Source organism: Phacochoerus africanus, chromosome X (assembly GCF_016906955.1).
Source record: "Phacochoerus africanus isolate WHEZ1 chromosome X, ROS_Pafr_v1, whole genome shotgun sequence".
NCBI classification, from domain to species: Eukaryota; Metazoa; Chordata; class Mammalia; order Artiodactyla; family Suidae; genus Phacochoerus; species Phacochoerus africanus.
This window is the reverse complement of record NC_062560.1, coordinates 99,127,452-99,153,155: the sequence shown is the minus strand read 5'-3', so window position 1 is coordinate 99,153,155 and position 25,704 is coordinate 99,127,452. Positions and strand designations below refer to the sequence as shown.

Below are 25,704 nucleotides of genomic sequence, written 5' to 3'. Positions count from 1 at the left end.
TAAGGATGAAGGCTGGGAGGTGTGGCTATTAAAGGGGTAGCACTAGGGAACACTGATTTTTGTGGTTCTTCCAATGACTCTACAGGATATAATTGCACAGAACTGTACACACACACACACACACACAAAGGGTGCATGTAAAAGTGGTGAAATATGAGTTTTATGGATTGTATCAATATCAATTTCTTGTTTTTTTTTTTTTAAACTGAGGTAATAAACCGACATAACATTGTATTTGTTTCAGGTATATAGCATAATGATTCAATACTTGTATATATTGCAAAATAATCAAGAGTTTAGTCTAACATTTGTCGCCACATGTAGTTAAAACTTTTTTTTCTTGTGATGAGAACTTTTCGTTACTCCTAGCAACTTTCAAATATACAATATTATTAACTTTAGTCATTACATGATATCCCCATGACATATTTATTTTGACCCTCTTCAGCCATTTCACTCACCTGGTTTTAGATACTGTATCATAGGCATACTTGGCTTCATTGTGCTTTTTTTTCTTTTTTACAAATTGAGGGTTGGAGTTCCCGTCATGGCGCAGCAGAAACGAATCTGACTGGGAACCATGAGGTTGCGGGTTTGATCCCTGGCCTCGCTCAGCGGGTTAAGGATTCAGCGTTGCCATGATCTGTGGTGTAGGTCGCAGACGCGGCTCGGATCTGGCATGGCTGTGGCTGTGGTGTAGACTGGTGGCTACGGCTCTGATTGGACCCCTAGCCTGGGAACCTCCATATGCTGTGGGTGTGGCCCTAAAAAGACAGAAAATAAAAATGTAAAATGACTCTACCCAAAAAAACCCGTGTCACCTTTTCAACTGTACCCACCTAAAACAAACCCTATGAATTCATACCATGAGCTCATTTATGCCATGTTTTGTAAATATTATTTTGACTAAATTACAAACATTTTTTTCCTTCTTTTTACAATCAGACAAATTCGGATGTGGGTCATCCAACTACAAAATTGATCTGAATTCTTAAGAAATATCAATGGCACAAAAGATGATAAAAAAAGCTACAGATTGCTCTTGGATCTTAAATTTTAAAGGACAGAACAGGGACCTGACAATCGAATGTAATGTGTAAATTTTTATTGTGTCCTGGATTAAAAAGAACTTTTTTTTTTTTTTTTTTTTTTTTACCACGCCGAGGCCTGTAAAAGTTCCCAGGCCAGAGATTGAACCCGCACCAACAGCACCGACACAAGCTGCTACAGTGACAACACTGGATCCTTAATCCACTAAAAAAGAACATCTTTAAAGATACTTTTTGGGAGTTCCCATTGTGGCTGGTGGGTTAAGAACTGACATAGTGTCCATGAGGATGCAGGTTCAATCCCTGGTCTTGCTCAGTGGGTTAAGAATCTGGTGTTGCTGCAAGCTGCAGTGTAGGTTGAAGATGCGGCTTGGATCTGGTGTTGCCCCGGCTGTGGTGTAGGCCGGCAGCTGCAGCTCTGATTCGACCCCTAGCCTGGGAACTTCCTTATGCTGCAGGTTTGGCCCTAAAAAGAAAAGAAAAAAAGATACTTTTGGAATAATTTGGAAAATTTGAATTTAGACTGTGTATTAGCTATGATTTAGAGATATGACAATGTTATCATAGGTGGGAGAATGTCCTTATTCTCAGATTTACACTCAAGTATTTAGGAGTGAAATGTCATGATGTCTACAACTTACTTTCAAATGGTTCAGCAAAAACACACAGATATAAAACAAATATGTCAACATGTTAACAACTGGGGAATATATGTAAAAACTTTATAAAGACTACATATAGGTTTCACTGTGACACTCAACTTCGCTGTAAGTTAAAAAAAATCCTGTTATTCGCCTATGGTAATAGCATATTTTAATCTTAACTTTTCTGACATTATGGAAATACGTAATATAAAAAGTAAAAACCTAGACCATGATAGAAAATAATATAAAAAAGAATTCAGGATTTTCTGTTGTGCAGTGGAAATGAATCCGACTAGGAACCATGAGGTTATGGGTTTGATCCCTGGCCTCACTCAGTGGGTTAAGGATCTGGCATTGCTGTGAGCTGTGGTGTAGGTTGCAGACACGGCTCAGATCCTACATAGCTGTGGCTGTGGCGTAGGCTGGCAGCTGTAGCTCCGATTCAACCCCTGGCCTGGGAACCTGATATGCCACAAGTGCGGCTCTAAAAAGCAAAAAAAAAAAAAAAAAAAGAAAGAAAAGAATTCTTATATATGCATATATATATATATGACTGAGTTACTTTGCCATATAGCAGAATTTGGCACAACATGGTAAATCAGCTATAGTTTAATTAAAAAAAGCAAAATCCCTTTTACTACTCTACCTCTCCAAGTGTAACTACACAAACATAATTATGTAATTTCCAAGGTTTTACTCTCTCTATATATACTACCATTTTTTTTTTTTCTTTTTTGACTGGCTCATAACAATATGGAGGAGTTCCCAGGCCAGGGATAAGATCCGAGTTGCAGTTGTGACCTATGCCATAGTTGTCGCAACACTGGATGCTTTAACCTACCATGCTGGGCCGGGGATCAAACCTGCATCCTGGCACTGCAGAGATGCCGCCAATCCTATTGTGCCACAGTGGGAACTCCTGTATATGCCATTTATTTTTAAAAATAGGGTAACACAGGACATCTTTCCTTGTCAGTATATATAGATCCACGGCAGCCTTTTCAATGACCCCATAATATTTATGTTGCATTGTGTAGATGGACCACACTTACTTCCCCAATCCTTTATTACACTGTACATTGTGTAATATATATCATGGCACATTGCAATACTTGCTGGCTTAAGAGTTGAAGGGTATGTCAGTTTCCATTTTGACTATAATTGCCAAATTGCTGTGCCACAATGGGAACTCCTCGTTATAGTTTTTTAATTGGATATTTATCTATTTTGCCCATTTTTCTAATGGAACTTTCTTTTATAGATTTTTTAGACCTCTTAATAGTGATTTTAGCCCTTTATTTGGTGGAAGGAAGAAATGGTGTGTTCAGGCCTACTGCTTTATGTGAATATCTAACTATCCAAAGTGCATTCCTGGAGTTCCTGTCATGGTGCAGTGGAAACGAGTCTGACTAGGAACCATGAGGTTGCAGGTTCAATCCCTGGCCTCGCTCAGTGGGTCAAGGATCCGGTGTTGCCATGAGCTGTAGTATATGTCCCAGACATGGCTCGGATCTGGCATTGCTGCGGCTGTGGTATAGGCCGGCAGCTACAGCTCCGATTGGACCCCTAGCCTGGGAACCTCCATATGCCTCAGGTGCAGCCCTAATAAGACAAAAAAAAAAAAGACAAAGTGCATTCCTATAGACTACAGGCCTTGAACAGTGAACCACCCAAGAAACCATCTCCTTTTTTGAATAAAGGACAAGATGGAATAAACCTTTAATCTTGCTTCAAAGGCATTGCAAGGCATTAGGGACATAGCTACAGAGAACTTTTTGTACTTGGAAGGAGAGGAATGCAGATAAGCATAGGAAAAATAAGATAGAAGACAGGTCATAAGGTGCAATTGTCCTTATCTCATCAGTTACCTTGGTATATGTTTGGAGAAGACTTGTCTTTCATTTATTCATAAAAGGTGTCCTTGGAGTTCCCTTTGTGGCTCAGCAGTAACAAACCTGACTAGTATCCATGAGGAGGCAGCTTTGATCTGTGGCCTCGCTCAGTGTGTTAAGGATCTGGTGTTGCCATGAGCTGTGGTATAGGTTGCAGATGCAGCTAGGATCTCGTGTTGCTATTGCTGTGGCAGAGGCCGGCAGCTGCAGCTCTGATTCGACCCCTAGCCTGGAACCTCCATGTCCTGTGGGTGCAGCCCTAAAAAGACAAAAAAAAAAAAAGTGCCCTTATATTAAGAAAATATTGAGTTCCCTGGTTGCCTAGTAATTAAGGATCTGACATTGTCACTGCTGTGGCTCTGGGTACTGTTGTGGTGTGTGTTCCATCCCTGGCCCAGGAATTTCTGCATGCTGTGGATACAGCCAAAAAAACCCAAAAAACAAAACAAAAAAAAAACATGGCCCCCTCAAATAACAAAACAAAAAAACCCAGCATAGAAAATCCATCATAGAGATACTATAGACCAAATGTTTGGGTTTCTTCCAAATTTGATTAGTTGAAATCTAATCTCTCAGTGTGGAGGTATTAGTAGGTAAGGACTTAAATTATAAGGGTGGAGTCATGAATGGGATTAGTAGCCTTATTAAAGAGATTTCAGAGAACTCTCTGGCCCTTGCCACCATGTGAAGTTACAGCTAAAAGACAGCCATCTATGACCAGAAAGTGGGCCCTCACCAGACATCAAATCTGCCAGTGCCTTGATCTTGGACTTCCTAGACTGCACAACTGTGAGAAATAAAGTTCTGTTATTTTTAAGTCATTTAGTCTATGATATTTTGTTATAGAATCCAGAATGGACTAAGACAATGGAACTAAACTTTTTTCCTTGGTCATCTATATTTTGACTTTATTTATATTCTTTTTGCAAAAGCAGAATTACCAAATTTATCATTCTTTTATGTCTCTGGGATTTTATTATACTAAGAAAGGTCTTTCTTCCTCTAAGACTGTAAATACAAAATATTTTATATTGTCACCATGCAGTTCCTCAAAGGACTGTGTTTCATATTATTCATTCACACAAAACCTTGAAATGGTACCATAACCAATAGGTTGTCAACAAGGGATGATTTTGCCCCCTACCCCCGCCCCCCGCCAGGATATTTGGCCAGGTCTGGAGACCTGCCTGTGTGCTACTGACATGTAGGGATACAGCTAACTCTCTGCAATGCACAGGATGCCTCCCTCTCATCTCCAACAAAGAATTTTCCAGGCCAAAATGTGAAAAGTAATGAGGTTGAGAAAATCTGTCATAAACCATCTCTCCTCCCTGGTTGTTTGCACCCCCATTGGGTCAATCTTCTATATGTCATAGAACAATGAAAAGATTTAGTGAGATGGAAAAGAAAGAAAAAGGAAGAAATTGGAAAAGGAAATTTTGGTAAGTTGAAATAAACCATCTTACCCCAATGATGGTATCCTTAACTCTGTCCCTGTAATTCAGCTCCAAAATCTGTTCTTTTTTCCTTTATTTTTTTTGCTTTTTAGGGCCTCACCCATGGCATACGGAGGTTATCAGGCTAGGGGTCTAATTTGAGCTATATCTGCCCACCATAGCCGCAGTGGACCCGAGCCACGTCTTGGACCTACACCACAGCTCACAGCAACACTGGATCCTTAACCCGCTGAGTGAGGCCAGGGATCGAACCCACATCCTCACGGAGACAATGTCGGGTCCTTAACTCACTGAGCCACAATGGGAACTCCCAGCTTCAATATCTTAAATTTAACAAACATAATTTAAAAAAGTACATCAGAGGAGTTCCCGTTGTGGCGCAGTGGTTAATGAATCCGACTAGGAACCATGAGGTTGTGGGTTTGATCCCTGGCCTCGCTCAGTGGGTTAAGGATCCGGCATTGCTGTGAGCCATGGTGTAGGTCACAGACACGGCTGGGATCCTGCGTTGCTGTGGCTGTGGTGTAGGCCGGCAGCTGTAGCTCTGATTGGACCCCTAGCCTGGGAACCTCCATATCCATATGCCATGGGTGCAGCCCTAAAAAAAAAAAAAAAAGAAAAAGAAAAAAGAAAATAAAGAAAAAAAAAAAAAGAAAAAAGTTAGAATATTGGAGGAAAAACCTGACAAACATTATTAGCATACTACTAAGGGACAGAAGCATGAAGAGACTAATTATTACGTAAATGCCTTTATTTGAACTAATACACTGCTACCAGATTACATCACGTTTCAGAGTTAGAGTAACATTATGATCTTGAAAACTAGAGCAAACAGCTTGACAAAGCAAGAGTACATACATTAAGTCCTACATATATGTTTATTTTTAGTGACCACATTTCCTTATTTTAGGTGTAAAATTAGAAAATTTATTATACACTTAGCATACCTGGCCTACTGTATCCTGCCTAAGTTCTGAGCATACCCTCTCCTCAAAAGTGTCATATTCAACACCATTTTAAATCTAAAGAGAGAATTTGATAATACGGGTTTTGAAACAAATAAGCATATTTGAACCAAGTGTTTTAGGATCCAATATGTCAATTGTTTACAGGTTGGGTGTGAGAGGGAAGATGGAAATTCTAGGTACATTTTTCCTCTACCTACAATGTATGTTTTTTTACTTACTTGAAGACAGACCCCTTAAAAAAAGTAGCAAAATCAGCAGTCTTATTTAATGTAATCAAAATATTCTTAAATGTACAAAAAAGGATCATGTAGAAAGAATACTGTAAAAAGATACTAATTTTAAGAATAAAAGAATACGAAAAGCTTCTATTACATTCTGCACAGCCAGTTACTTCTGTAGATTTTCAGTACTAGAAAGATAAGCAAAGGATACTCATATCCAAATACCCTCTGACCCCAGTTCTCAAATAAGAACTAGCATACTGGATGGAAAGCAAAATTATTGTCTAATAATATTCATATCCAATCATCTAAGCAAGTCCCAGGAGGTGGAAATTCTAAGAGGGAACATAGAGAGAAATACATACAGCAATGGAAACATCAAGGGCAGCAATCTAGGAGGAGCAAGTAAATGATTTGGCTATGAGCACATTTCAGGTGAGCCTGACAAATCCACCTTGACTATGGGAAAGAGGGGTTGTTTTTATTAAAACTCTTTCCCCTGATGGCTCTCTCATGATGAGCTTAGTCTTGTTAAAACTAAAAGTCCTTTAAATAACCAACTGTTCCTTAAGCCATGAGCACTTCACCTAGAAACTGCCTGACCTGCTAATCATGCACCTGGGAGCAAGGCTGTTTCTATTTGAATTGGTTATTTTACACTCTCTTCATTCCCCTGCCCATCAAGCAAGCAAACACCGTCATGACCATCTTGGGCTTTACTTCCACAAGGTCTTCAGGGAGCGCATACACCCTGGCTCCAATTCTTCTTGCCATTGACACTGCATACCTGTTTTTGGAGGAAAGGAAAATTAAGGCGAAATTCTTACCAGTCAAGGGCACAACATGAGACGTCTATTTCCCCTGATGTAGTCACTTGCCTGGGATGCACTTCTATAGCAAAAGTTCAAATAGGAATGATTTCATTGTTCGTTATTTTGTTTTCTGTTTTGTTTTGTTTGTGAGGTCACTATTAAGTGACACCAAATTTTGAAGCTCTACTATTTAGGGCTAATACTATTTACTCCTTTTCTACAATATGAAATCAGAATTAATTTTGGAACACTGATTTTATATGAAAAAAATATTTTTACATTATATAATTACCCAGACTTGTTGATATTCTTGTTGAGCACGTAATAAGATAACAAATTTTCATGTGATCTTAGAAATATGGGGTGGAAAATTATGCCAGATGCAAAATACAAGTTGTGTTGGTAGATGCGGTGAATACTTATACACATTCAAGGGAGGGGAGAGAGTCTACATGCTACATGGCCAGAGTGACTAAAGCAAGGAATGGAAAGGGTAGAAAAAGGAAGGGAGAAAAGAACTGATATGTCCAGCTGGGGAAATTTGCAGGAACAGCCCTCAATTAATATATGAGGTATTTCTAGGTGTTCTATAATAGGAATCCTTAGAGATGATCAAGTTTCTGGAAAAAAGAAGTCTTGAGAGTTCTCTATAAATTATGGATATTAAAAATAATCAAGGAGTTCCTGTCGTGGCACAGTGGTTAACGAACCTGACTAGGAACCAGGAGGTTGCAGGTTCTATCCCTGGCCTCGCTCAGTGGGTTAAGGATCTGGTGTTGCCGTGAGCTGCGGTGTAGGTCGCAGACGTGGCTCGGATCCCATGTTGCTGTGGCTCTGGTGTTGGCCGGTGGCTACAGCTCTGATTAGACCCCTAGCCTGGGAACCTCCATATGCCGTGGGTGCGGCCCTAGAAAAGACCAAAAAGAAAAAAAAAATCATATATGCTACAAGTATTTTTTAAGAGGGAACAAATGACATACTTAACTCCAAAGTTTTGCAGTAATGCTTTTTTAGCTATCCTTTGAAGCCCTGCTGGGGGCTGACTTTCAGTGTATATTAGGAAAACTTTCATGGGTTGCCTGTGAAACCAGATCACAGTCTAGGTCTTTGGAGAAGAAGGAAGAGACAAGTGGAAAAGAACTTCTCAATACTGTTGAAATGTAGGAAACTTTCAAGGCAGTTTCAGCTGCGGGTTAAGCATCCTCCCCACTTAGGGACCAAGATCAGAAACTCAACCTATGTACTAAGAGTATTCTCTACACAGTAAGGAAGACATCAGTGGATAATGTGTGTATAGAAACAGTGCCATTAGGAGTTCCCTCTGAAGTGCAGTAGTTAAAGGTTGGGCATTATCTCTGAGGCAGCATGGGTTTGATCCCTGGCCCAGCACAGGATCTGGCGTTGCTGCAGCTATGGTATAGGTTGCAGCTGTGACTCAGATTTGATTCCTGGCCTGGGGGTCTGGGAACTTCCATGTGTCATGGATACAGCTGATAAAGAACAACAACAACACAAAGAGTGCAATTGAGTTCCCGGGTGGCTCAGTCAGTTAAGGATCCAGTGTTGTCACTGCTGTGGTGTGGGTTCAGTCCCTGGCCTGGGAACTTCCACATGCCACAGGTGCAGCCAAAAAAGAAAAAGTGCAACAGAAGAATGCTCTCATCTAAAGCATGATTTTTCTTAGCTCATTTTTCACTTGTGAAAGTTTGTAGCTAAACTGCCTTTAAAACATGTGTTATTTCTGTAATCTACTTAAGCAACAACCCATTAAGCACCCACCAACTAGGTCAGGTATAATTCTAAGCTCTTATATATTTTATTCATTTCAAATTCTCCAAGGTAAGTATTACTGGTCCCATTTTACTGATGAGGAATCTGAGGCTAGAAGAGGTTTCCCCCAGGTGACACCATTCTTAAGTGGCAGAACCTGAATGAAAATGCAGATCTGCCAGGCTACAATGCCTGTGTTCTTGCCAGAATATTAGGTAGCATCCCTTACTTGGCATTATTATGCTTGTCATCTTCTGTTAGATTGCCGCTCTTAACAAGGTCGTAGTTTATGCAGCCTGGCTGGATGGCGTCAATTAAATCCACAACTGCCAAACTGGAGCTGATTGTCTTGTCCTAGTGTAAAAGGACAACACAGCTGAGAATTTCAATGTGCACAGATGAACATGTGATTATGTACATAAAGATGCCAAAAACAAAGCCCAGTGAGTTAAAAAAAGAATCATGCTATTAGCCCAACGATGATTCTCATGCACAAAGAAACTAAAGGCTATCCTTCCACTTTCTATAGCAAACATAATGTTTCATAGTCGAATGTGGAATTCTTACCTTAAAACTCTGAATGGAAGTTGATTTTCCAGCTTCACTCAATGTTCTGTTCACCCAGTTTACAATGATGTCGTCATTAGCTTTCTGACCATCTCCAAGATCTTCTAGGACATTGAGGGTGTATCTAAAAGAAGCAGCACGTAGCATGTTCAAGAATGAAATTAGAACCTTCTCTATCACTTTACTCAAGAATAAACTCAGAATGGACTGATTAAAGACCTAAATGTAAGGCCAGATGCTATAAAACTCCTAGAGGAAAACATAGGCAGAATATTCTAACATAAATCACAGCAGTATCTTGTTTGATCCACCTCCTAGAATAATGACAATAAAAACAAAAATAAACCAATGAGACCTCATTAAACTCAAAGGCTTTTGCACAGCAAAGGAAACTATCAAAAAACTGAAAAGACAACCCACAGGATGGGAGAAAATCTTTGCAAAGGATGCAACAGATAAGGGCCTCATCTCCAAAATATACAAACAGCTCATACAACTCTGTAATAAAAGAAGAGGCAAAAGAAAACGTCCTGATCTACTTTAGGGGAAAAAAAGGCAAATATTACAAAGAGGCTTTATCTTTTAGTTCTTTTACTTAGGTTTGAAAGATTAAAGATTTCATGGAAAGAGATGCACATTACATGAAAAAAAAAATTCAAGTAGTACTAGCTTGCCATTGATCTGCCTTTTCCACTGGTGGGGGGCAGATTTTCAGCACTCTAGTGAGTAAGCCCAGCAGTCTACTGCAGGCAAGCTGTGTACTAGACCAACCATGGTAAGGACTTAAAAGTAAGCTGTGCTTTGGCTGGTACCCAGTTTTAATGAATGCTTTTCAGCATTATAGTTAAGAGATCTTCTTTCTCAAATGGATATGTGGGATGTTCATAATTTTCACTATTTTTCAATTCACTGACACTAAATGAGGCTCAAGTCTATAGGTCAGCCTTCCTATGAAAAAAGGAAATATTTGCAGTTCTGCTGCCTAGCTTTCAAGAAGGCATCTCCCATTGAACATCCAACACATACTCATTACTTAAGCTCATTTGAGAGTCTGAACACAAAAATTTCAAAAGTGTAGTCACTGATATGCTTGCTAAAAAATAGTGGCTAGCTCACAGACCTGTATTATAGTGAAGCTTAAACAGCTAAAATTGTGTACCATACCTTCTCATCAGCTGCCAGACTAAAGCTAAAGTCAGGGTTTGGTTCCCATCATTCAGGTCTTGCCCTCCAATGCCAACCAGGGAGAATTTGGCAGGATGCTTCCCTAATTCAACAGCATAGTTGCAGTTTTCTAGCTGCAAACACACAAAAGCAAATGCTTAGAGATTTTCATTTGTTTAACCTATATGTGCGCACATGCATGTGTGTGATGCTAGCTTCTTAGCACACAAAAAATAAAGGAGGAGTTTCCATCGTGGCTCAGTGGTTAACGACTCATATCCATGAGGACGTGGGTTCAATCCCTGGCCTCACTCAGTGGGCTAAGGATCTGGCGTTGCTGTGGCTGTGGTGTAGGCCAGAGGCTACAGCTCCGATTTGACCCCTAGCCTGGGAACCTCCACATGCTGTGGGTGCGGCCCTTAAAAAAAAAAAAAAGCCAAAAAAAAAATAATAAAGGAGACACACAGTTCCTGTCCTCAAGAAGCTCAAACTCAAAGAGTTTCCCAAACCAAAGAAACAAAGTGAGACTAAGAACGGTCTGTAACAAATATGTGTATAGCAACTTAATTATCTACCTTTTTCATGTTGGCTCCAAGTTTTGGGTATGGAGGTTTATTAACCTTACTCCAGTCAACAGGAACTTTAATTCGTTCATATAATTGTAAGATTACCAGGGCATCCTGCAGGTCACTAATGATTTAAAAAGAATTTGATCAGTGTTTTCAGACAGCTGGGCCTATGTTTACTTAAAAAGAATAACACTATCCTGTCAAACAAGATATATAAAACGATAGACTATACCTAGGATTCATATTTTCTATCAGTCTGTGATGAAAATAGAGCTAACACCATCCTACTCACTTAAAAATATTTACTGAGAGCTTATTGTTTGCAAGGTAATATCCTAGAAGCTGGGCACAAAGGACAAAAATCCCTGGCCTTTAGAATCAGACAGAGAGAGAAGAGAGAAAAAACAAGTACACGGACAATTGCAGAATATGACTTGGGGGTGTATTTAATTTCATAAAGGGAAAAAAGGAATGAGGTTAGGGGTTAGGGAGTGGTAGGTGGTGGCCAGGATCTGAATAAGGCATTAAATGTAGAAAAGAACATTCCAGTCTGGGAGAACAGTGAACACAAAGGCCTCATGGATGGTCTACTTAAGGCACTCCCTGGTCTCTGTTTCAAAATATAAAGTATCTGTTCCCTAGGGTGTTAGAAAGACAGTTATATATTCTTTCACGTCATGTTCAAACTCATGTAAAGAATAATCTGGGCTTTTGTGTATTTGGAAAATGATACTGGAAGTCACCACTCAACATTTTCCAATACAAATAAATGCTACCAACTGACAGTTAGGAAATGTTTAGAGCTGTAATTATTTGTGTAGCATCCATTCATGATATTCGTAACCATTTATAATAACAGTAGGAAGGCTTACGCATAGAGATGGTTTACATGGGGATTAACACCAAGAGAGTTCATCCAGTTACGGAAGGTTCTTTCTTCACGAGTTTCTCCTGTTAAAAATATTCACAGTATTTATAAACTCATTAAACACCCTGTATATGTGCATATATCGTCAACCCACATATAAGATTATTTTATTTCCTCTGTACAGATCTAGAGGCTTTCTCCAAGATGAATCTCCGAACATTCTCTCTAGATACATGCTTACTTTTTTAATTGGTTGAATTTATTCTAAAAGTAAAGAATACAACCTTATTATAACCAGTTAACAACTCAGAGGTTTACCTTCTCCTTCTCCAGTATATCCCCAAGTCCCCATAGCTCAAAAGTAACTGATTTTATCAGTTTAGTTTATACTTTAAAATTTTGCTATGGTCATATAAACCTCTATACTAATTTACACCTTCCCTCTACCCATTTGAAAATACTAAGCTACATATGAGTACTCTTTTTTCTTGCCTCTATTATAGCAACAAATTATTTGAAACTTCAAAAGCATAAAACTGAAAGATTTTCTAGTAATGCTAGTAGATACTCAATGTATTACTATTCGCATGTGTTAATTTTTAAATACTATACTTTTATGCCCATGTAATCTGGCAAAGGTAAACTCTGCCTTTTGGAACCTTAAACAACCACCATGCATTATTATTATTTTTCCGAGTAGGTTAAGTGTGAAAAGAACTGGGGCCTGTTCCAATTAGTGTGATTATGGAAGAATGAAACATAAATATTTTATTGCATGTGTGCATTTTTCTGGTGAGGGGTTTAAAAAGTGACCTAATTCTAAAATATTAAAATAAAACATTGGTTTGCTAAGCGGCCTTAACTAAGTGACCCTAGGTTACCTTACTTTAAAAGTTCCCTTTCTATCAGCTGCCACTTTTTATTCAGCCCTTGGGACTACTTCTAGCAGACAGTTGCTAAAGGAAAGTAGATAAGAAAACTTACTAAAGTCAAGATTATGAAATCATCGTGGACCATGTATTTCTACTCTGTAGCCCCAAATATAATTTAAGAAACCTTTAGTTACCTTCTAGGAGAGTCCAGTCAATATCCTGGTTCTCTGGCTTAGTCAGTGCCGGGTACTTATTAAACAGGTTAGCCACGAAGGCTAAGTTCAGTTTAGGGTTTCCACTGACAACATCAGCAGGGGTAACAAACTGTCTGCAACCTAATTTGTCTGCTTGTTGAAGCATACTCTCAGCTCTCTTCAAATCATCTGTTTCCTGTTGAAGAAAACAGTAAGACATTTTTAAAAAGATTACACTAAGAACATAGGAATGTTTCTCTATAATGATAGACCTGGTATACAATTCTAATTTCTCTTAGCCAACATATGGTACTTATAAAATTGTTTTGAATGGAAAAAACAATTTAAAAATTTAGCTGTGGATATGCACTACCTTAAAAATACCCTAGATGGCACCAGATCATATACCGAAAGACAATACACTTAACAATTGAGATTGCTTCTCTTATGACAAAATTCATAAAAAAGAGCAAAAACTGTTCTGATTTTTTTCTTTTTATGGCCACACCTATAGCATATGAAAGTTCCCAGGAGAGGGGTCACATTGGAGCTGCAACTTGCAGGCTTACACCACAGACACAGCAACACCAGATCTGAGCTGCCCCTGTGACCTACACCACTGTGGTAATGCTGGATCATTAACCCACTGAGTGAAGCCAGAGATTGAACCTGCATCCTCATGGGCACTATGTCAGATTCTTAACCCACTGAGCCACTATGGCAAATGCTGTTCACACTTTTAAATTAAGCCCTAAAGAAAATGTAAGGCTGGGAGTTGTGGCCCAGTGGAAATGAATCTGACTAGGATCCATGTAGTTGTGGGTTTGATCCCTGGCATCGCTCAGTGGGCTAAGGATCCAGTGTTGCTGTGAGCTGTGGTGTAGGTCGAAGACATGGCTCGGATCTGGTGTTGCTATGGCTGTGGCGTAGGCCAGCGGCTATAGCTCTGATTAGAGCCCTAGCCTGGGAAGCTCCATATGCCGCTAGTGCGGCCCTAAAAAGAAAAAAAAAGAAAAATGTCAGGCTGAAAAAGACGAAGGAATTACAAAAATAAATAAATAAATAATAATCAAGGATACCACGTTCCAATAATTTTATTTCAGGTTTAAGTTGCGTATTTCAAATTGTAGTTTTTCTCTTTAAACTGTTTCTTTTTTTGTCTTGTTTTACTTAACTTTTCCACCCAGGAAGCAAGCAGTGTTGTCCACTTCTGTAAAAGATTCTTTCAACTAATTATTAGGAATCCTAACTTATCTTCTTTCCTATTTTGTCTTTTTTTTTTTCCTCTTCGAAAGGTGCATGCTGATCTCTCTCTCTCTCTCTTTTTTTTTTGGCTGCGCCCATGACATGTGGAAGTTCCTGGGCCAGGATCAAACCTGAGCCACAGCAGTAACCCAAGACACTGTAGTGATAATGTTGGATCCTTAACGTGCTGCGCCACAAGAGAACTCCTGATCTTGATTAACACAGGGTTTGGTGAAGAATTTAACTTATAGATCCGATGATTTCAGACCAATGTAAAAATAGTCTCCCAGGTGCCCGGCATCCCCACCTCCCAATAATAAAAGTAAAAAACCTGGAGCTGCAAGAGTAGCAGTTGCTTTTGGATTATCCATTTTTAGTGACCTGTTCCCTAGACTGCTATTGGCAGCTACTACAGACATTTCCACCCCAGTTTGCCCCAGGGCAAAAATAGTTCTTTTGGAAAACAGTGTTATGTGAAAAGGGATTTTATAATTGGCAAGGGGATGCAGGGGGCGGGGTGGTAGGGGACATAAAGATAAGGAAAACTTGAGGAATGTAACACTGTTCAGAATGTATAGTTTGATAGTCTTAACTGTCTTTGATGGGTGATGCTGTCTTTAGTGTTTTAATCTCCAGTGAGGTGCCTTGATGACTTAGGACTCCAGAACAATGCATATTTATTGTGTTACCCTTCATTGTTACCAGCTACAGAGCAGTCAGTAACCACCAGCAGATGGGCAGCTGAGTGGGATTCAGTCTTTCTTCAGGATTCTCTGTAAGCCTATTAAGTTCTTCTCACAGAGCCTATTCTATTTCATGTAACCTGTCAGTTGTTATTTTAATACTGTTTGGTTTATGCTATTTAACATCTTTACTTTAAAATCCCTTCTTTGGGAGTTCCTGTGTGACTCAGCCGGTTAAGGATCTGGTGGTGCCCCTGCAATGACTCAGGGTGCTGCTGTGGCATGGGTTCGATCCCTGTCCCAGGAACTTCCATATGATGCAGGTATGGTCCAAAAAAAATCCCTTCTTTATTGATCATCTTGGCATTCTTAAAGAAAAAGAATTAATAATATTGGAATAGGGGAGTTCCCATCATGGCTCAGCGGCTAACAAATCTGACTAGGAACCCTGAGGTTGCAGGTTCGATCCCTGGCCTTGCTCAGTGGGTTAAGGATCCGGCATTGCTGTGAGCTGTGATGTACGTCAAAGATGCGGCTGGGATCCCCCATTGCTGTGGCTGTGGCGAAGGCCGGCAGCTACAGCTCTGATTAGACCCCCCTGGCCTGGGAAGCTCCATATGCCGTGGGTGCGGCCCTAGAAAAGGCAAAAAGACAAAATAATAAAAATAATAATAATACTGGAATAGAAGGAAGCTTTAAATTAGTCAAAAAATCCAAATAATCAAATATGGAATAGTGAAATGAAAAATAATTAAAAATATACATATGCAAAAAAGAACTTTTCCCCTTACCTCACATCATATTGAAAATTAACTCCACACACCACACACACACACACACTCTCTCTCTCTCTCTCTCTTTCTCCCCTAAATGTAAAACCCCAAACTATAACTATAAATCCTCTAGGAGAAAACATAGGGAGAAATGCTTGTGACCTTGTGTTAGGCTAAAATTTCTTAGATACAACATCAAAAACATGATTTGTAAAAGAAAAAAATGACTAAATCTGACTTTGTCAAAATTAAGAACATTTGTTTTTTGAAAGCCATTGGGAGTAAATATTTGCAAATCATATATGCAATTAAAGGACTTCTATCCAAAATATATAAAACACTCAAAACAAAATATATAAAACACTTGATAATATGAAAACAATGGAATTAAAAATGGGTAAAGTGCAGTTCCTGTTGTGGCTCAGTCTCAGTGGATTAAGAACCTGACACAGTGTCTGTGAGGATGTGGGTTTGGGGTTAAGGATCAGGTGTTGCCACAAGCTGCAATGTAGGTTACAGATACGGCTTGGATCCAGCACTACTGCAGTTGTAGCATAGGCCTGCAGCTGCGGTCCTGATTTGACCCCTAGCCTGGGAACTTCCATATACCGCAGATGAGGCTCTAAAAAGCAAAAAAAAAAAAAAAAAAAAAAGGGGTAAAGTGTTTAAACAAAGATATATGGATGACAAAAAACCACATGAAAAGATGTTCAACATCATTAGGGAAATGCAAATTAAAATCACAATAAGACATCATTTAGCACCTATTAGAATGATTAATGTTAAAAAGACTAACCACACACTACAGTGTTAGTGAGCATGTGGATGAGCTGGAACTTTCACGCACGGCTGGTGGCAACGTACAACCACTTTGGAAAACAACTCAGCAGCTGCTTAAAAAAGTTAAACACATACATACCATATTACCCAGCCATTCCACTCCTAGGTATTTATCAGACAGAAATGAATGCATACACTCATACAAAGACTTGTATATGAATGCTCAGAGCAGCTGTAATGCAACAGCCCCAATGTGGGAACAATCCAAATGTTCATCAGCAGGTGAATGGAGTAACAAATTATAGCATATTTTTTTCACTGGAATATTATTCAGCAATAAAAAGGAATGACTTTATGATACATGCAACAACATGGAAAAATCTCAAAATAACTATGCTGAGTGAAAGATGCTAGATAAAAAAAGAAGAGTACAAACTGCATGATTCCATTTATATAAGATTCTCAAAAATTCAAACTAAAATGCAAGAAAGCAAATCAGTGGTTGCCTAGTATGAAGGAGTATGGGGGCAGGGAGGAATTACAAAGGATCATGAGGAGACTTGGTATGGTGATGGGGAGATATACACACACACACACACACACATATACACACACACATATCTCCCTAAAGAAGATGTAAGGCTGAAAAAGATGAAGGACACTGGAAAACAAAGGAAAAGCATGAGAAAAGGCTCAGAGATAAAATGAGCGTGTGTATGTGTGTGTGGTGGAGGGTACAGAGTAGTGGAAAACTGCCCTAGCTAGAGGAGATGGAACAAGATGGTGTAGTAGGGCCTTAAGAATGCTTAGCAGAACATTTCAGACTGAACTGGAATCAATGGGTAATCCCTGAAGGATTCTGAGGAGGGAAGAGACAAAGAAGAGAGTGTTTTAAGATAAACTGGGGAGGAGTAAGTGGAGAAGAGCTGTATCAGAATCAGAATCAGCATCACCATACTGGGGCCACCTACCCAGGTATAAGATCACCTGACTAGTCATCATAGACAGCTCCCTTAGCGCCCAGGAGGGCCCCTTACCCATGCCAAGAGTGACCTGAACTAAAGTTTCACATTTAAAAGCAGACAGAGGGAGTTCCCTGGTGGCCTAACAGGTCAAGGAACTGGTGTTGTCACTGCTGCAGCTCGGACTGGGAAATTCCCCATGCCGCAGGCGCAGACTAAATAAATAAATAAATTAATAAATTAATTAATTTAAAAAAAACCAGACAGAAATATAAACACACAAGTCAGTTACAAATTCAGTTCTGGTAAGAGCAGTGTAAATGGTTTGGTCAGTGTAATCCACTCAATCCTACTACAGAACATGCTAGAAATGTGGATTTTTTTACATCAGTAGAAAGCATTCCTTATCTAATGACTACAGAGAACCACAGGATCCTAGAAAGTTGAGACTCAATAGTCTAGTCCAACTCTTCAGGTATGAACAAAGTGAGATCCAATTTTGGACTTGTCCAAGGACACTGAACACATAAATGATGTAACCGGGGAACATAGTCCATGACAGTCATTGCCCAAATTGGATTTAAGGGATCATGAGTTTGTAAATATATTCACATTATTTTCGACAGAGGAATTTTATAGATGTAAATATACATATTAGTCATTAAATGTATTGCTGTAATTATAATCCAAATACTTGGAAAAGGTTAGTCTCTAGTGCTTATTCCCCACATTACCTTTGAATATTTTACTCCATCCATATAAACCAAAAGCACCATAATTACCAAACTCACTAATAAATTATTAACATAAATCAAAGCTAGTCTTTCTGTCTCTGAATTCACAGATAAATTTTAAAATAATGCTTACAATTGTCCATAGCACTGCATGCAATTATAAAGATTCTTTTCTTATTATTTATAAGAAATTGACAACAACTCTGTAAGCTTGCAGAATTCAAAAGAACACCTATACTTACATTGAAACCTGACATGTTAATATCTATCCGTGGTTCTCCTTCCTTTTGTCCTTTTGGTGCGATTTGATTGAGAAGATGGAAATAGGCTTTGGAATCCTACAAATGAATTGAAAATGCCAGTGAGATCACATTTACCAAGAATGAATGTATCCTATTGTCCCATGTTTGGAAGGATATTTGCATGGGATTTAGTGAGAATGCTTGACACAAATCTGTCTTCTAACTTAACAGCTCCTTTCCCAGAAAAAGCCCACCTATCTGGCCTTATGTCTCCTTGACTATGGATGAACTGGATTTTGTCATGACTTTACAATTTCTTGAAGTCATTAACACGATAATGCTAGTAAACATACAACTAGTTCTGTACCTTCACTGAGTTACTGAAGTCAATTAGCTTGGTAGATAAACAAGCAAGAAAAAAAAAAGTAGGACAGCAGAAATCCAGGAAGCATAAGGAAAGAGAAAATAAACAGGTTACATCATTACAAAGCACAATAAGTATATACTATATAACCTATGGAGAAGAGATGAGCTGTGTTAAAGATGTATTTAACTGTACATTTAAATGACAAAATTTTTAAATGAGTTAACACCTGAGTTGGTGAGATAACATTAAACCCTCAATCCTGTGAATATATTTAACCAAACAAGCTTCTCTTTAAGCCCTTGAATTCTTTCATCACTTAAACATTTTTACATGGAATCCTAATACCTAAAACAAAATGGCCCTGCTCATCTAAGATGTGGGTTGGGCAGGCTGTGAGGACATGGCACAGAACATAACTTGAAAGCCACTGTACCAGGTAAACACTTAGTAAGTAAACACACATGTCAAGTAAAATTCTGCCTCTAGAATACCACAGGATAGGAACTGGAGCAAAGATTCCTTAACCCTGTTTTATCTGAAGATCACCTTTGTAGCTATGATCGTTTGCTATTACTGGGCCTTGACAGTCCAGAGAGGCTGTAAAGAAATGCTTTTCAGGGATTATGGTCACGTTATGGATCATGTGCATCCTAATACCCTGAGGAAGTTGTTCAATATGCAGATTGCTGGATCCAACCCCAGAACTACCAAGTGCAGATTTCTGGGCGTTGCCCAGAAAGCTACATCTTAAACAGCTTCCACAACAGGAGGATTTGATGAAGTCGCCAGAAATGTCGACTCAGAGAATCGGTGAGCGAGCCACTTCAGAGAAATTCATGGACTGCAAATCCAGATCCTACCATTGGTGGGCACAGGGGTATCTCCTTCTAAGGAGCAGTGCATTACAGCTGTGAAAGTGCTTTCACTCACAATTACCTGTTAAAGGTGCAGAAACAAACTATAATCTAACCCTTTGCACTTGACAAAGATAAAGAGCAGATTCAACAGAGTCTGTATTTACAACCCTGAAAAGGGGCTTTATAGGTGAAAATTTGAACTTGAACATAGATAAATTAAAAGTTCTTTTTGCATTGCCCCCAAACTGTCTGCTTTTAAAAAATATTTAAAGCTGTCTTCATTTTTAAAGATTTCCTTTTGTACATTTAAATCACATCTCAGAACATAAAATCCATTTATGAATGGTTTTGGGGAACATATCTAATGCATAAAGCTAATTATACCTGGGTAAACCTGTTGCATAGGTTTAAAGAAGAGGTGGGGTCAGTTGGTTTTATAATTCTAGGGCCATCCTTAATTTTTTTTTTGACTTTTTTTTTGGTCTTTTCAGGGCCGCACCTGCGGCATGTGGAGGTTCCCAGGCTAGGGGTCTAATCGGAGCTATAGCCGCTGGACTACGCCAGAGCCACAGCAACGCGGGATCCAAGCCACGTCTGCGACCCACACCACAGCTCACGGCAACACCGGATCCTTAACCCACTGAGTGAGGTCAGGGATCGAACCTGCAACCTCATGGTTCCTAGTCAGATTCGTTTCGTCTGTGCCATGATGGGAACTTTCCCATCTTTAATTTTCACTGACGAAATCAGTAATGCATTGAATGGTAATATCCCATTACTTCCTCTCACCGCTGAACAAACTGAGATGGTCATAGACTATTTTCATAGCCCTGCTGGGCAGTGACATCTGGTGAAGATCCTTGAGTTTGTTCCCTGTGTTCCAATATCTGGATTTTGGAGAGAGTCAAGTCAGTTAATAAGAACACCATGGTATTTCCTGTGGTGATTTTGGCCCCCTCTCCCTGAGGCCAGAGGGAATGAATGAGTGGTAAATGGTTGCTACCAATGTCTCCCACTCGTGCAAGTTCTCCCTACTGCTCATGGTGAGCAGGGAGTACCCAGATTCAACTCAACACAAGAAATCTTTGTGGGTCTTCTGTGCGCCGGGTGTTGTGTTGGGGTGGGCTTTAGTAGGAGGGCACTAGGGCGGGGGGCTGAGGTAGAAGACAGACATAAATAAGAGCAGATAACTACTCTCAAGAACTCGAGGTCTGAAGGGGGGAGCGCATGACAGGAGAGGAGCCAAATGAGAAAAGGGATGGGGAATCTTGAGGCCCTTTCTCTTTTCTAGGTCTTGATCGACAGGTACACTAAGGCCTGAGAAAGGCAGTTAGGAGCTGAAGAGTCATGGCCACCCATGCTTTCATACTTCATGTTGAACGGTAGGCAGAACAGAACATGTTAGGGCTGTAATACTTCTACCGCTTTCCGCAAAACAAAAGCTAGACCTGGTGCTAGCGTTCCTTACATGGCTCCATCTTTCTACTGACTGAAATCTACTGTTAGGGTCAAGAGGCAACAAGACTAGGTGATATACTCAAAGGATTTTTCCTCCTTTAAGCTGGCATGCAATCTCCCAAGTCATTATATCCCCTATATATAATAACTGTATAGTTACCTTGATGTCAGCACTGAAATTATTGATTTTCTGCCAGCCCGAGTTTTCCAAATGAAAGTTTGCCCATCTAAGCAGAAGCTCTTCTGGAGACAATTTCATAAGCTCCTCTAAAGTCTCACCATCTCGAAGTAGAGCGGCCAAGGCTATAAGAAAAAAAAAACACCCAAGACCAATATATTATATGAAATGGTCGTTACAAGTTTATTGACACTCTGCTATAGAGCATAGCAGAGGTTTAAAAACTACTGTGACCTAGCTCTTGGTTTTCAGGTACTCACCGTCTAATAAAGATATATAACTGTAGACAACTAACATGATAGAGATAGAAACACTGCATTATGAGACTACACAGCAAATATATAATGTATACTTTATTACTCTCCACATTCTAAATACCAAATAAGTACTAGCTTTTAAGCTGGACATTTTCACATTATATCATATATTTATATAAATTGCTCTTAAATAGTATTAAAATCAGAGAGGTGGGGGAGTATGTTTAAAATTTTGGAGTTTTTTACTTACTTTTTTTTTTTTGTCTTCTTAAGGTTGCACCTGTGGCATATGGAGTTTCCCAGGCTAGGGGTCAAATTGGAGCTGTAGTTGCTGGCCTACACCATAGCCACAACCACGCCAGATCTGAGTCGCATCTGTGACCTACACCACAGCTCACGGCAAAGCTGGATCCTTAACCCACTGGAGTGAGGCTAGGAATCAAACCTGTGTCCTCATGGATAGTCAGATTTGTTTCTGCTGAGCCACGATGGGAACTCTGCCTTTTACTTGACTTTTTGATTAAAGGAGTATACAAACCCTACAGTATTTAAGCGTAACTAATTAACTCTTGAAGGGTTAAACATATTTTTAAAGGAATATAATTCAGCCATAAGTTTTCCATAGCACCTAATATGTAAAGGCTGCTCAATAATTTGTTGTTGTTGAATTGCATGTGCAGAAGAAGCCCAGTGTTTTTTAGTAAATATTCCCAGAGGTAAGAAGTAGCACCTTGGGTGTCTGCACAGAGAACTGTCTAAATTTAAGCACTTTTTAAATGAAGAAGTTGTGTATCCTTATGCAATAATTACCTCTCATAAAAGGAGATTTATATTGAACGAGAACACTGAAACCGCCTCTATCAGGAAAATTTCATCTTTCATGGACTCTGCTTCACACCCTGTCACTCTGGCACCAGGGGATTTAAGCCAGAGCAGAGGTAACATGGTCACTAGTACAGAAACCTCCTTCTGCGCCCCATCTCCAAGTCAAAAGCTGGAAAGGATTAAACAGACTGACATTCATGCACCTGAGACCTTGTCAAAGATAAATCATTTGATTTATTACATGAGCTAATGTAATTTAATTTTATTGTCTTCCTTTCCTTTTTCAATGGACTTCAACTCCTTTAACAAGACAAACACTGCTGTGGAGAGGCCATCAATTAGAAAAATTTTATTTGCTCAAATATAGGCACCTTTGAGGGGATTAAAAGTCTAAGTATAATAAAGTCTTGGATGATTGTGCAAAATAAGACTGTTGACAAGCCTTGTGAGACCAGGAAATACTGGGACCCTCCAATATATATTCCTCTCCCAAAGTAACTGGGGATTGACATGGTGATTTCCAGAATAAAATGTGAATGTTTGGAGTGATGCTTAATATTTTCAACTTCTTCTGGAGAGGATAATGCAGTACTTCTTAGGACCCCATGACAACTGTATCCACATATGCTTATATATCCTAGAAGTCTATGGTGTGGTATTAAAACCTATGCTGTAAGAATGATGCTTCTGCTGATTCAGGAAATATGACATGCCCACCAAGGGCAGGTTAGAATATTTTTGAAGAGGTCTAAATCTATGATAGAATAGGAAAGGTATTAAAAAACAAAAGGAGATGGTACACAATGGTGGAAGTGAAGTTGGTGATGGGGTGGGGACTGTGTGGACAGAACAGAAAAGAACAGGTATCAAATTTTGGGACTTTGGGTAATTCCTTAAACTCTGTGCTTTCCTGTCTTTACTGTGAATTGAATTCTAAAGTGTCAGACAATGGAATCTTACTCAGCCATTAAAAGGAACAAAATACCGGCATTCTTAGCAACATGGATGGACCTAGAAACGATCATGCTAAGTGAAGTCAGCCATACAATGAGACACCAACATCCAATGCTTTCACTGACATGTGGAATCTGAAAAAAGGACAGACTGAACTTCTTTGCAGAACAGATGCTGACTCACAGACATTGAAAAACATATGGTCTCCGGAGGAGACAGTTTGGGGGGTGGGGGGATGTGCCTGGGCTGTGTTATGGAAATCCTGCGAAATCAGATTGTGATGATCATTATACAACTACAGATGTGATAAATTCATTTGAGTAATAAAAAAACTATTAAAAAAATAAAGTGTCAGACCAATGTTAATTACTACTAAAAAGAAAGTTATTGGAGTCCCTGTTGTGGCTCAGTGGTTAACAAATCTGACTAGGAACTGTGAGGTTGCGGGTTTGATCCCTGGCCTTGCTCAGTGGGTTAAGGATCTGGCGTTGCTGTGAGCTGTGGTGTAGGTTGCAGACACGGCTCGGATCCCCCGTTGCTGTGGCTCTAGCGTAGGCCGTTGGCTACAGGTCCAATTAGATCCCTAGCCTGGGAACCTTCATATGCCGCGGGTGTTGCCCTAGAAAAAGACAAAAAAATTAAAAAAATAAAAACTTATTTTTAAAAAAAGGTATAATTAGGCTGTTTTCCTGAATAACACTACAGCATTACCTTATGTTAATTCTTTATCGTCTAATGACCTCAACTAAGTGAAAGCATGACAGTCTGCATGACTAGAAAAAAATAGCCAAAAGACAGCTTTAAAAATAATGACTGTGTTCCATTACCTTCATTCCTGCTTAATTCAATGTCAGCAAACAAACCGATCTTAATGATCTGCCAAAGCAGTCCCAAAACCAGATGAGGTTTCCCAGCCCGCAAATCCTCTGCACCAATGTTCACAACGTGACACCCAATGGCAGAAGCAGAATTCAGTGCCAAGTTCAAGTTTTCCTGCAAGACAGCCAATTTACAACACTTACTTCTTGAGATTTCCATTTTTTTGAGATCTATTTCTCCCTTCACTAAAAATAATATTCAGTAAGGAAATTATGTATTAATTTTACACATACACGATCCATAGAAAAAAATACCCAGACTTTGGTGTTAAAAGCATAGCTAAAACAAATCTCAGCCTTATTGTTATTGTCTTTTCCAGATTTCCAGGGGACATTAACTTGGCATTTTCTATTTGTTCCCTTCTGAAGGACACTGACACTAAAAGGAAAGGCTGACTTACTAGAGTAAATATATCCATGTGGGTTAAGTGTCATATTTCTTGCCCTTTTTTTTTTTTTTTTGCCATTTCTTGGGCCTCTCCCACGGCACACGGCTAAGTAAGGGTAGAATCGGAGCTGTAGCTATGGCACAGCCACAGCAATGTGGGATCTGAGCCGCGTCTGCAACTTATACCACAGCTCACGGCAACGCCGGATCCTTAACCCACTGAGTGGAGCCAGGGATCGAACCCACAACCTTATGGTTCCCAGTTGGATTCGCTAACCACTGAGCCACGACGGGAACTCCAGTGTCATATTTCTAAAAATGCCTAAATGAGAGGTCTACTGAATACATCTGAGAGTTCTAGAAGTTCTCAATCTCCACATCCTAAGAGGTACTCTTGCCTGCGGAAATTTTGCTAACAATCTAATTCTCACTTCATGGAAAAGAAAAACCCTCTATTCTTTAAGCATCTGAGTAATTAAGAGCTTAAATATTTTTGCTTATTTCTGTATGTTTGAACACTAATGTAATACAAAAAGAACACAGGGCTTTGCAGTCAGACTTGGATTTGAACTTAGTTCCAGCATTAACCTTGAACAAGTTCAGAAAGCTTTTTGAGTCTCAACTTCTATTTTCTGTGAAATCTGGAAAATAATCCTAAACTCAGAGCTGTTATAAGAATTAAATGAGAAGATGCAAAGTGCAGAGCCTATGGTCTACAGAACAGGCTCTTAAATAGTAGTTTCATGGAAGAAGGAGAAGACAGCGCATACCTGAATGATGAAGGGCGTAAGTTTCTTCTTGTTGATTGCTCTCTCATCAATTGTATCAGGAACTGAAAGGTTGATCATTTTACTGAAATAAAAATTTTAAAATGAGTTGATTTATTTTTAAAGAGTCTATAAATATTCACAAATATTTTAAGGCTTATAACTATCTCTCATGTAACCTGAAAAAATGCAATATATTGGAGTTCCCGTCGTGGCTCAGTGGTTAACAAATCTGACTAGGAACCATGAGGTTGTGGGTTCGATTCCTGGCCTTGCTCAGTGGGTTAAGGATCCGGTGTTGCCATAAGC

The 25,704-nt window shown here is 39.4% G+C and overlaps 1 protein-coding gene across 2 annotated transcripts in view; it reads right to left on the bottom strand.

The window, feature by feature from the left end:
• Positions 1 to 5,775: 5,775 nt before the first annotated feature.
• The window catches only part of PLS3 (plastin 3), an 86,756-nt gene continuing 66,827 nt past the window's right edge, over positions 5,776 to 25,704 (bottom strand). For both annotated transcript variants that reach the window (XM_047764508.1, XM_047764507.1), the window contains 11 exons: positions 25,399 to 25,480; positions 24,190 to 24,355; positions 21,309 to 21,451; positions 18,467 to 18,562; positions 13,048 to 13,243; positions 11,986 to 12,064; positions 11,120 to 11,234; positions 10,545 to 10,678; positions 9,381 to 9,504; positions 9,043 to 9,167; positions 5,776 to 7,018 (listed from right to left, as the gene is read on the bottom strand). In XM_047764508.1, the coding sequence (XP_047620464.1) occupies positions 6,886 to 7,018; positions 9,043 to 9,167; positions 9,381 to 9,504; positions 10,545 to 10,678; positions 11,120 to 11,234; positions 11,986 to 12,064; positions 13,048 to 13,243; positions 18,467 to 18,562; positions 21,309 to 21,451; positions 24,190 to 24,355; positions 25,399 to 25,480 (1,393 nt within the window). In that variant the 3' untranslated portion in view covers positions 5,776 to 6,885. The remainder of the gene's footprint in view (positions 7,019 to 9,042; positions 9,168 to 9,380; positions 9,505 to 10,544; positions 10,679 to 11,119; positions 11,235 to 11,985; positions 12,065 to 13,047; positions 13,244 to 18,466; positions 18,563 to 21,308; positions 21,452 to 24,189; positions 24,356 to 25,398; positions 25,481 to 25,704) is intronic.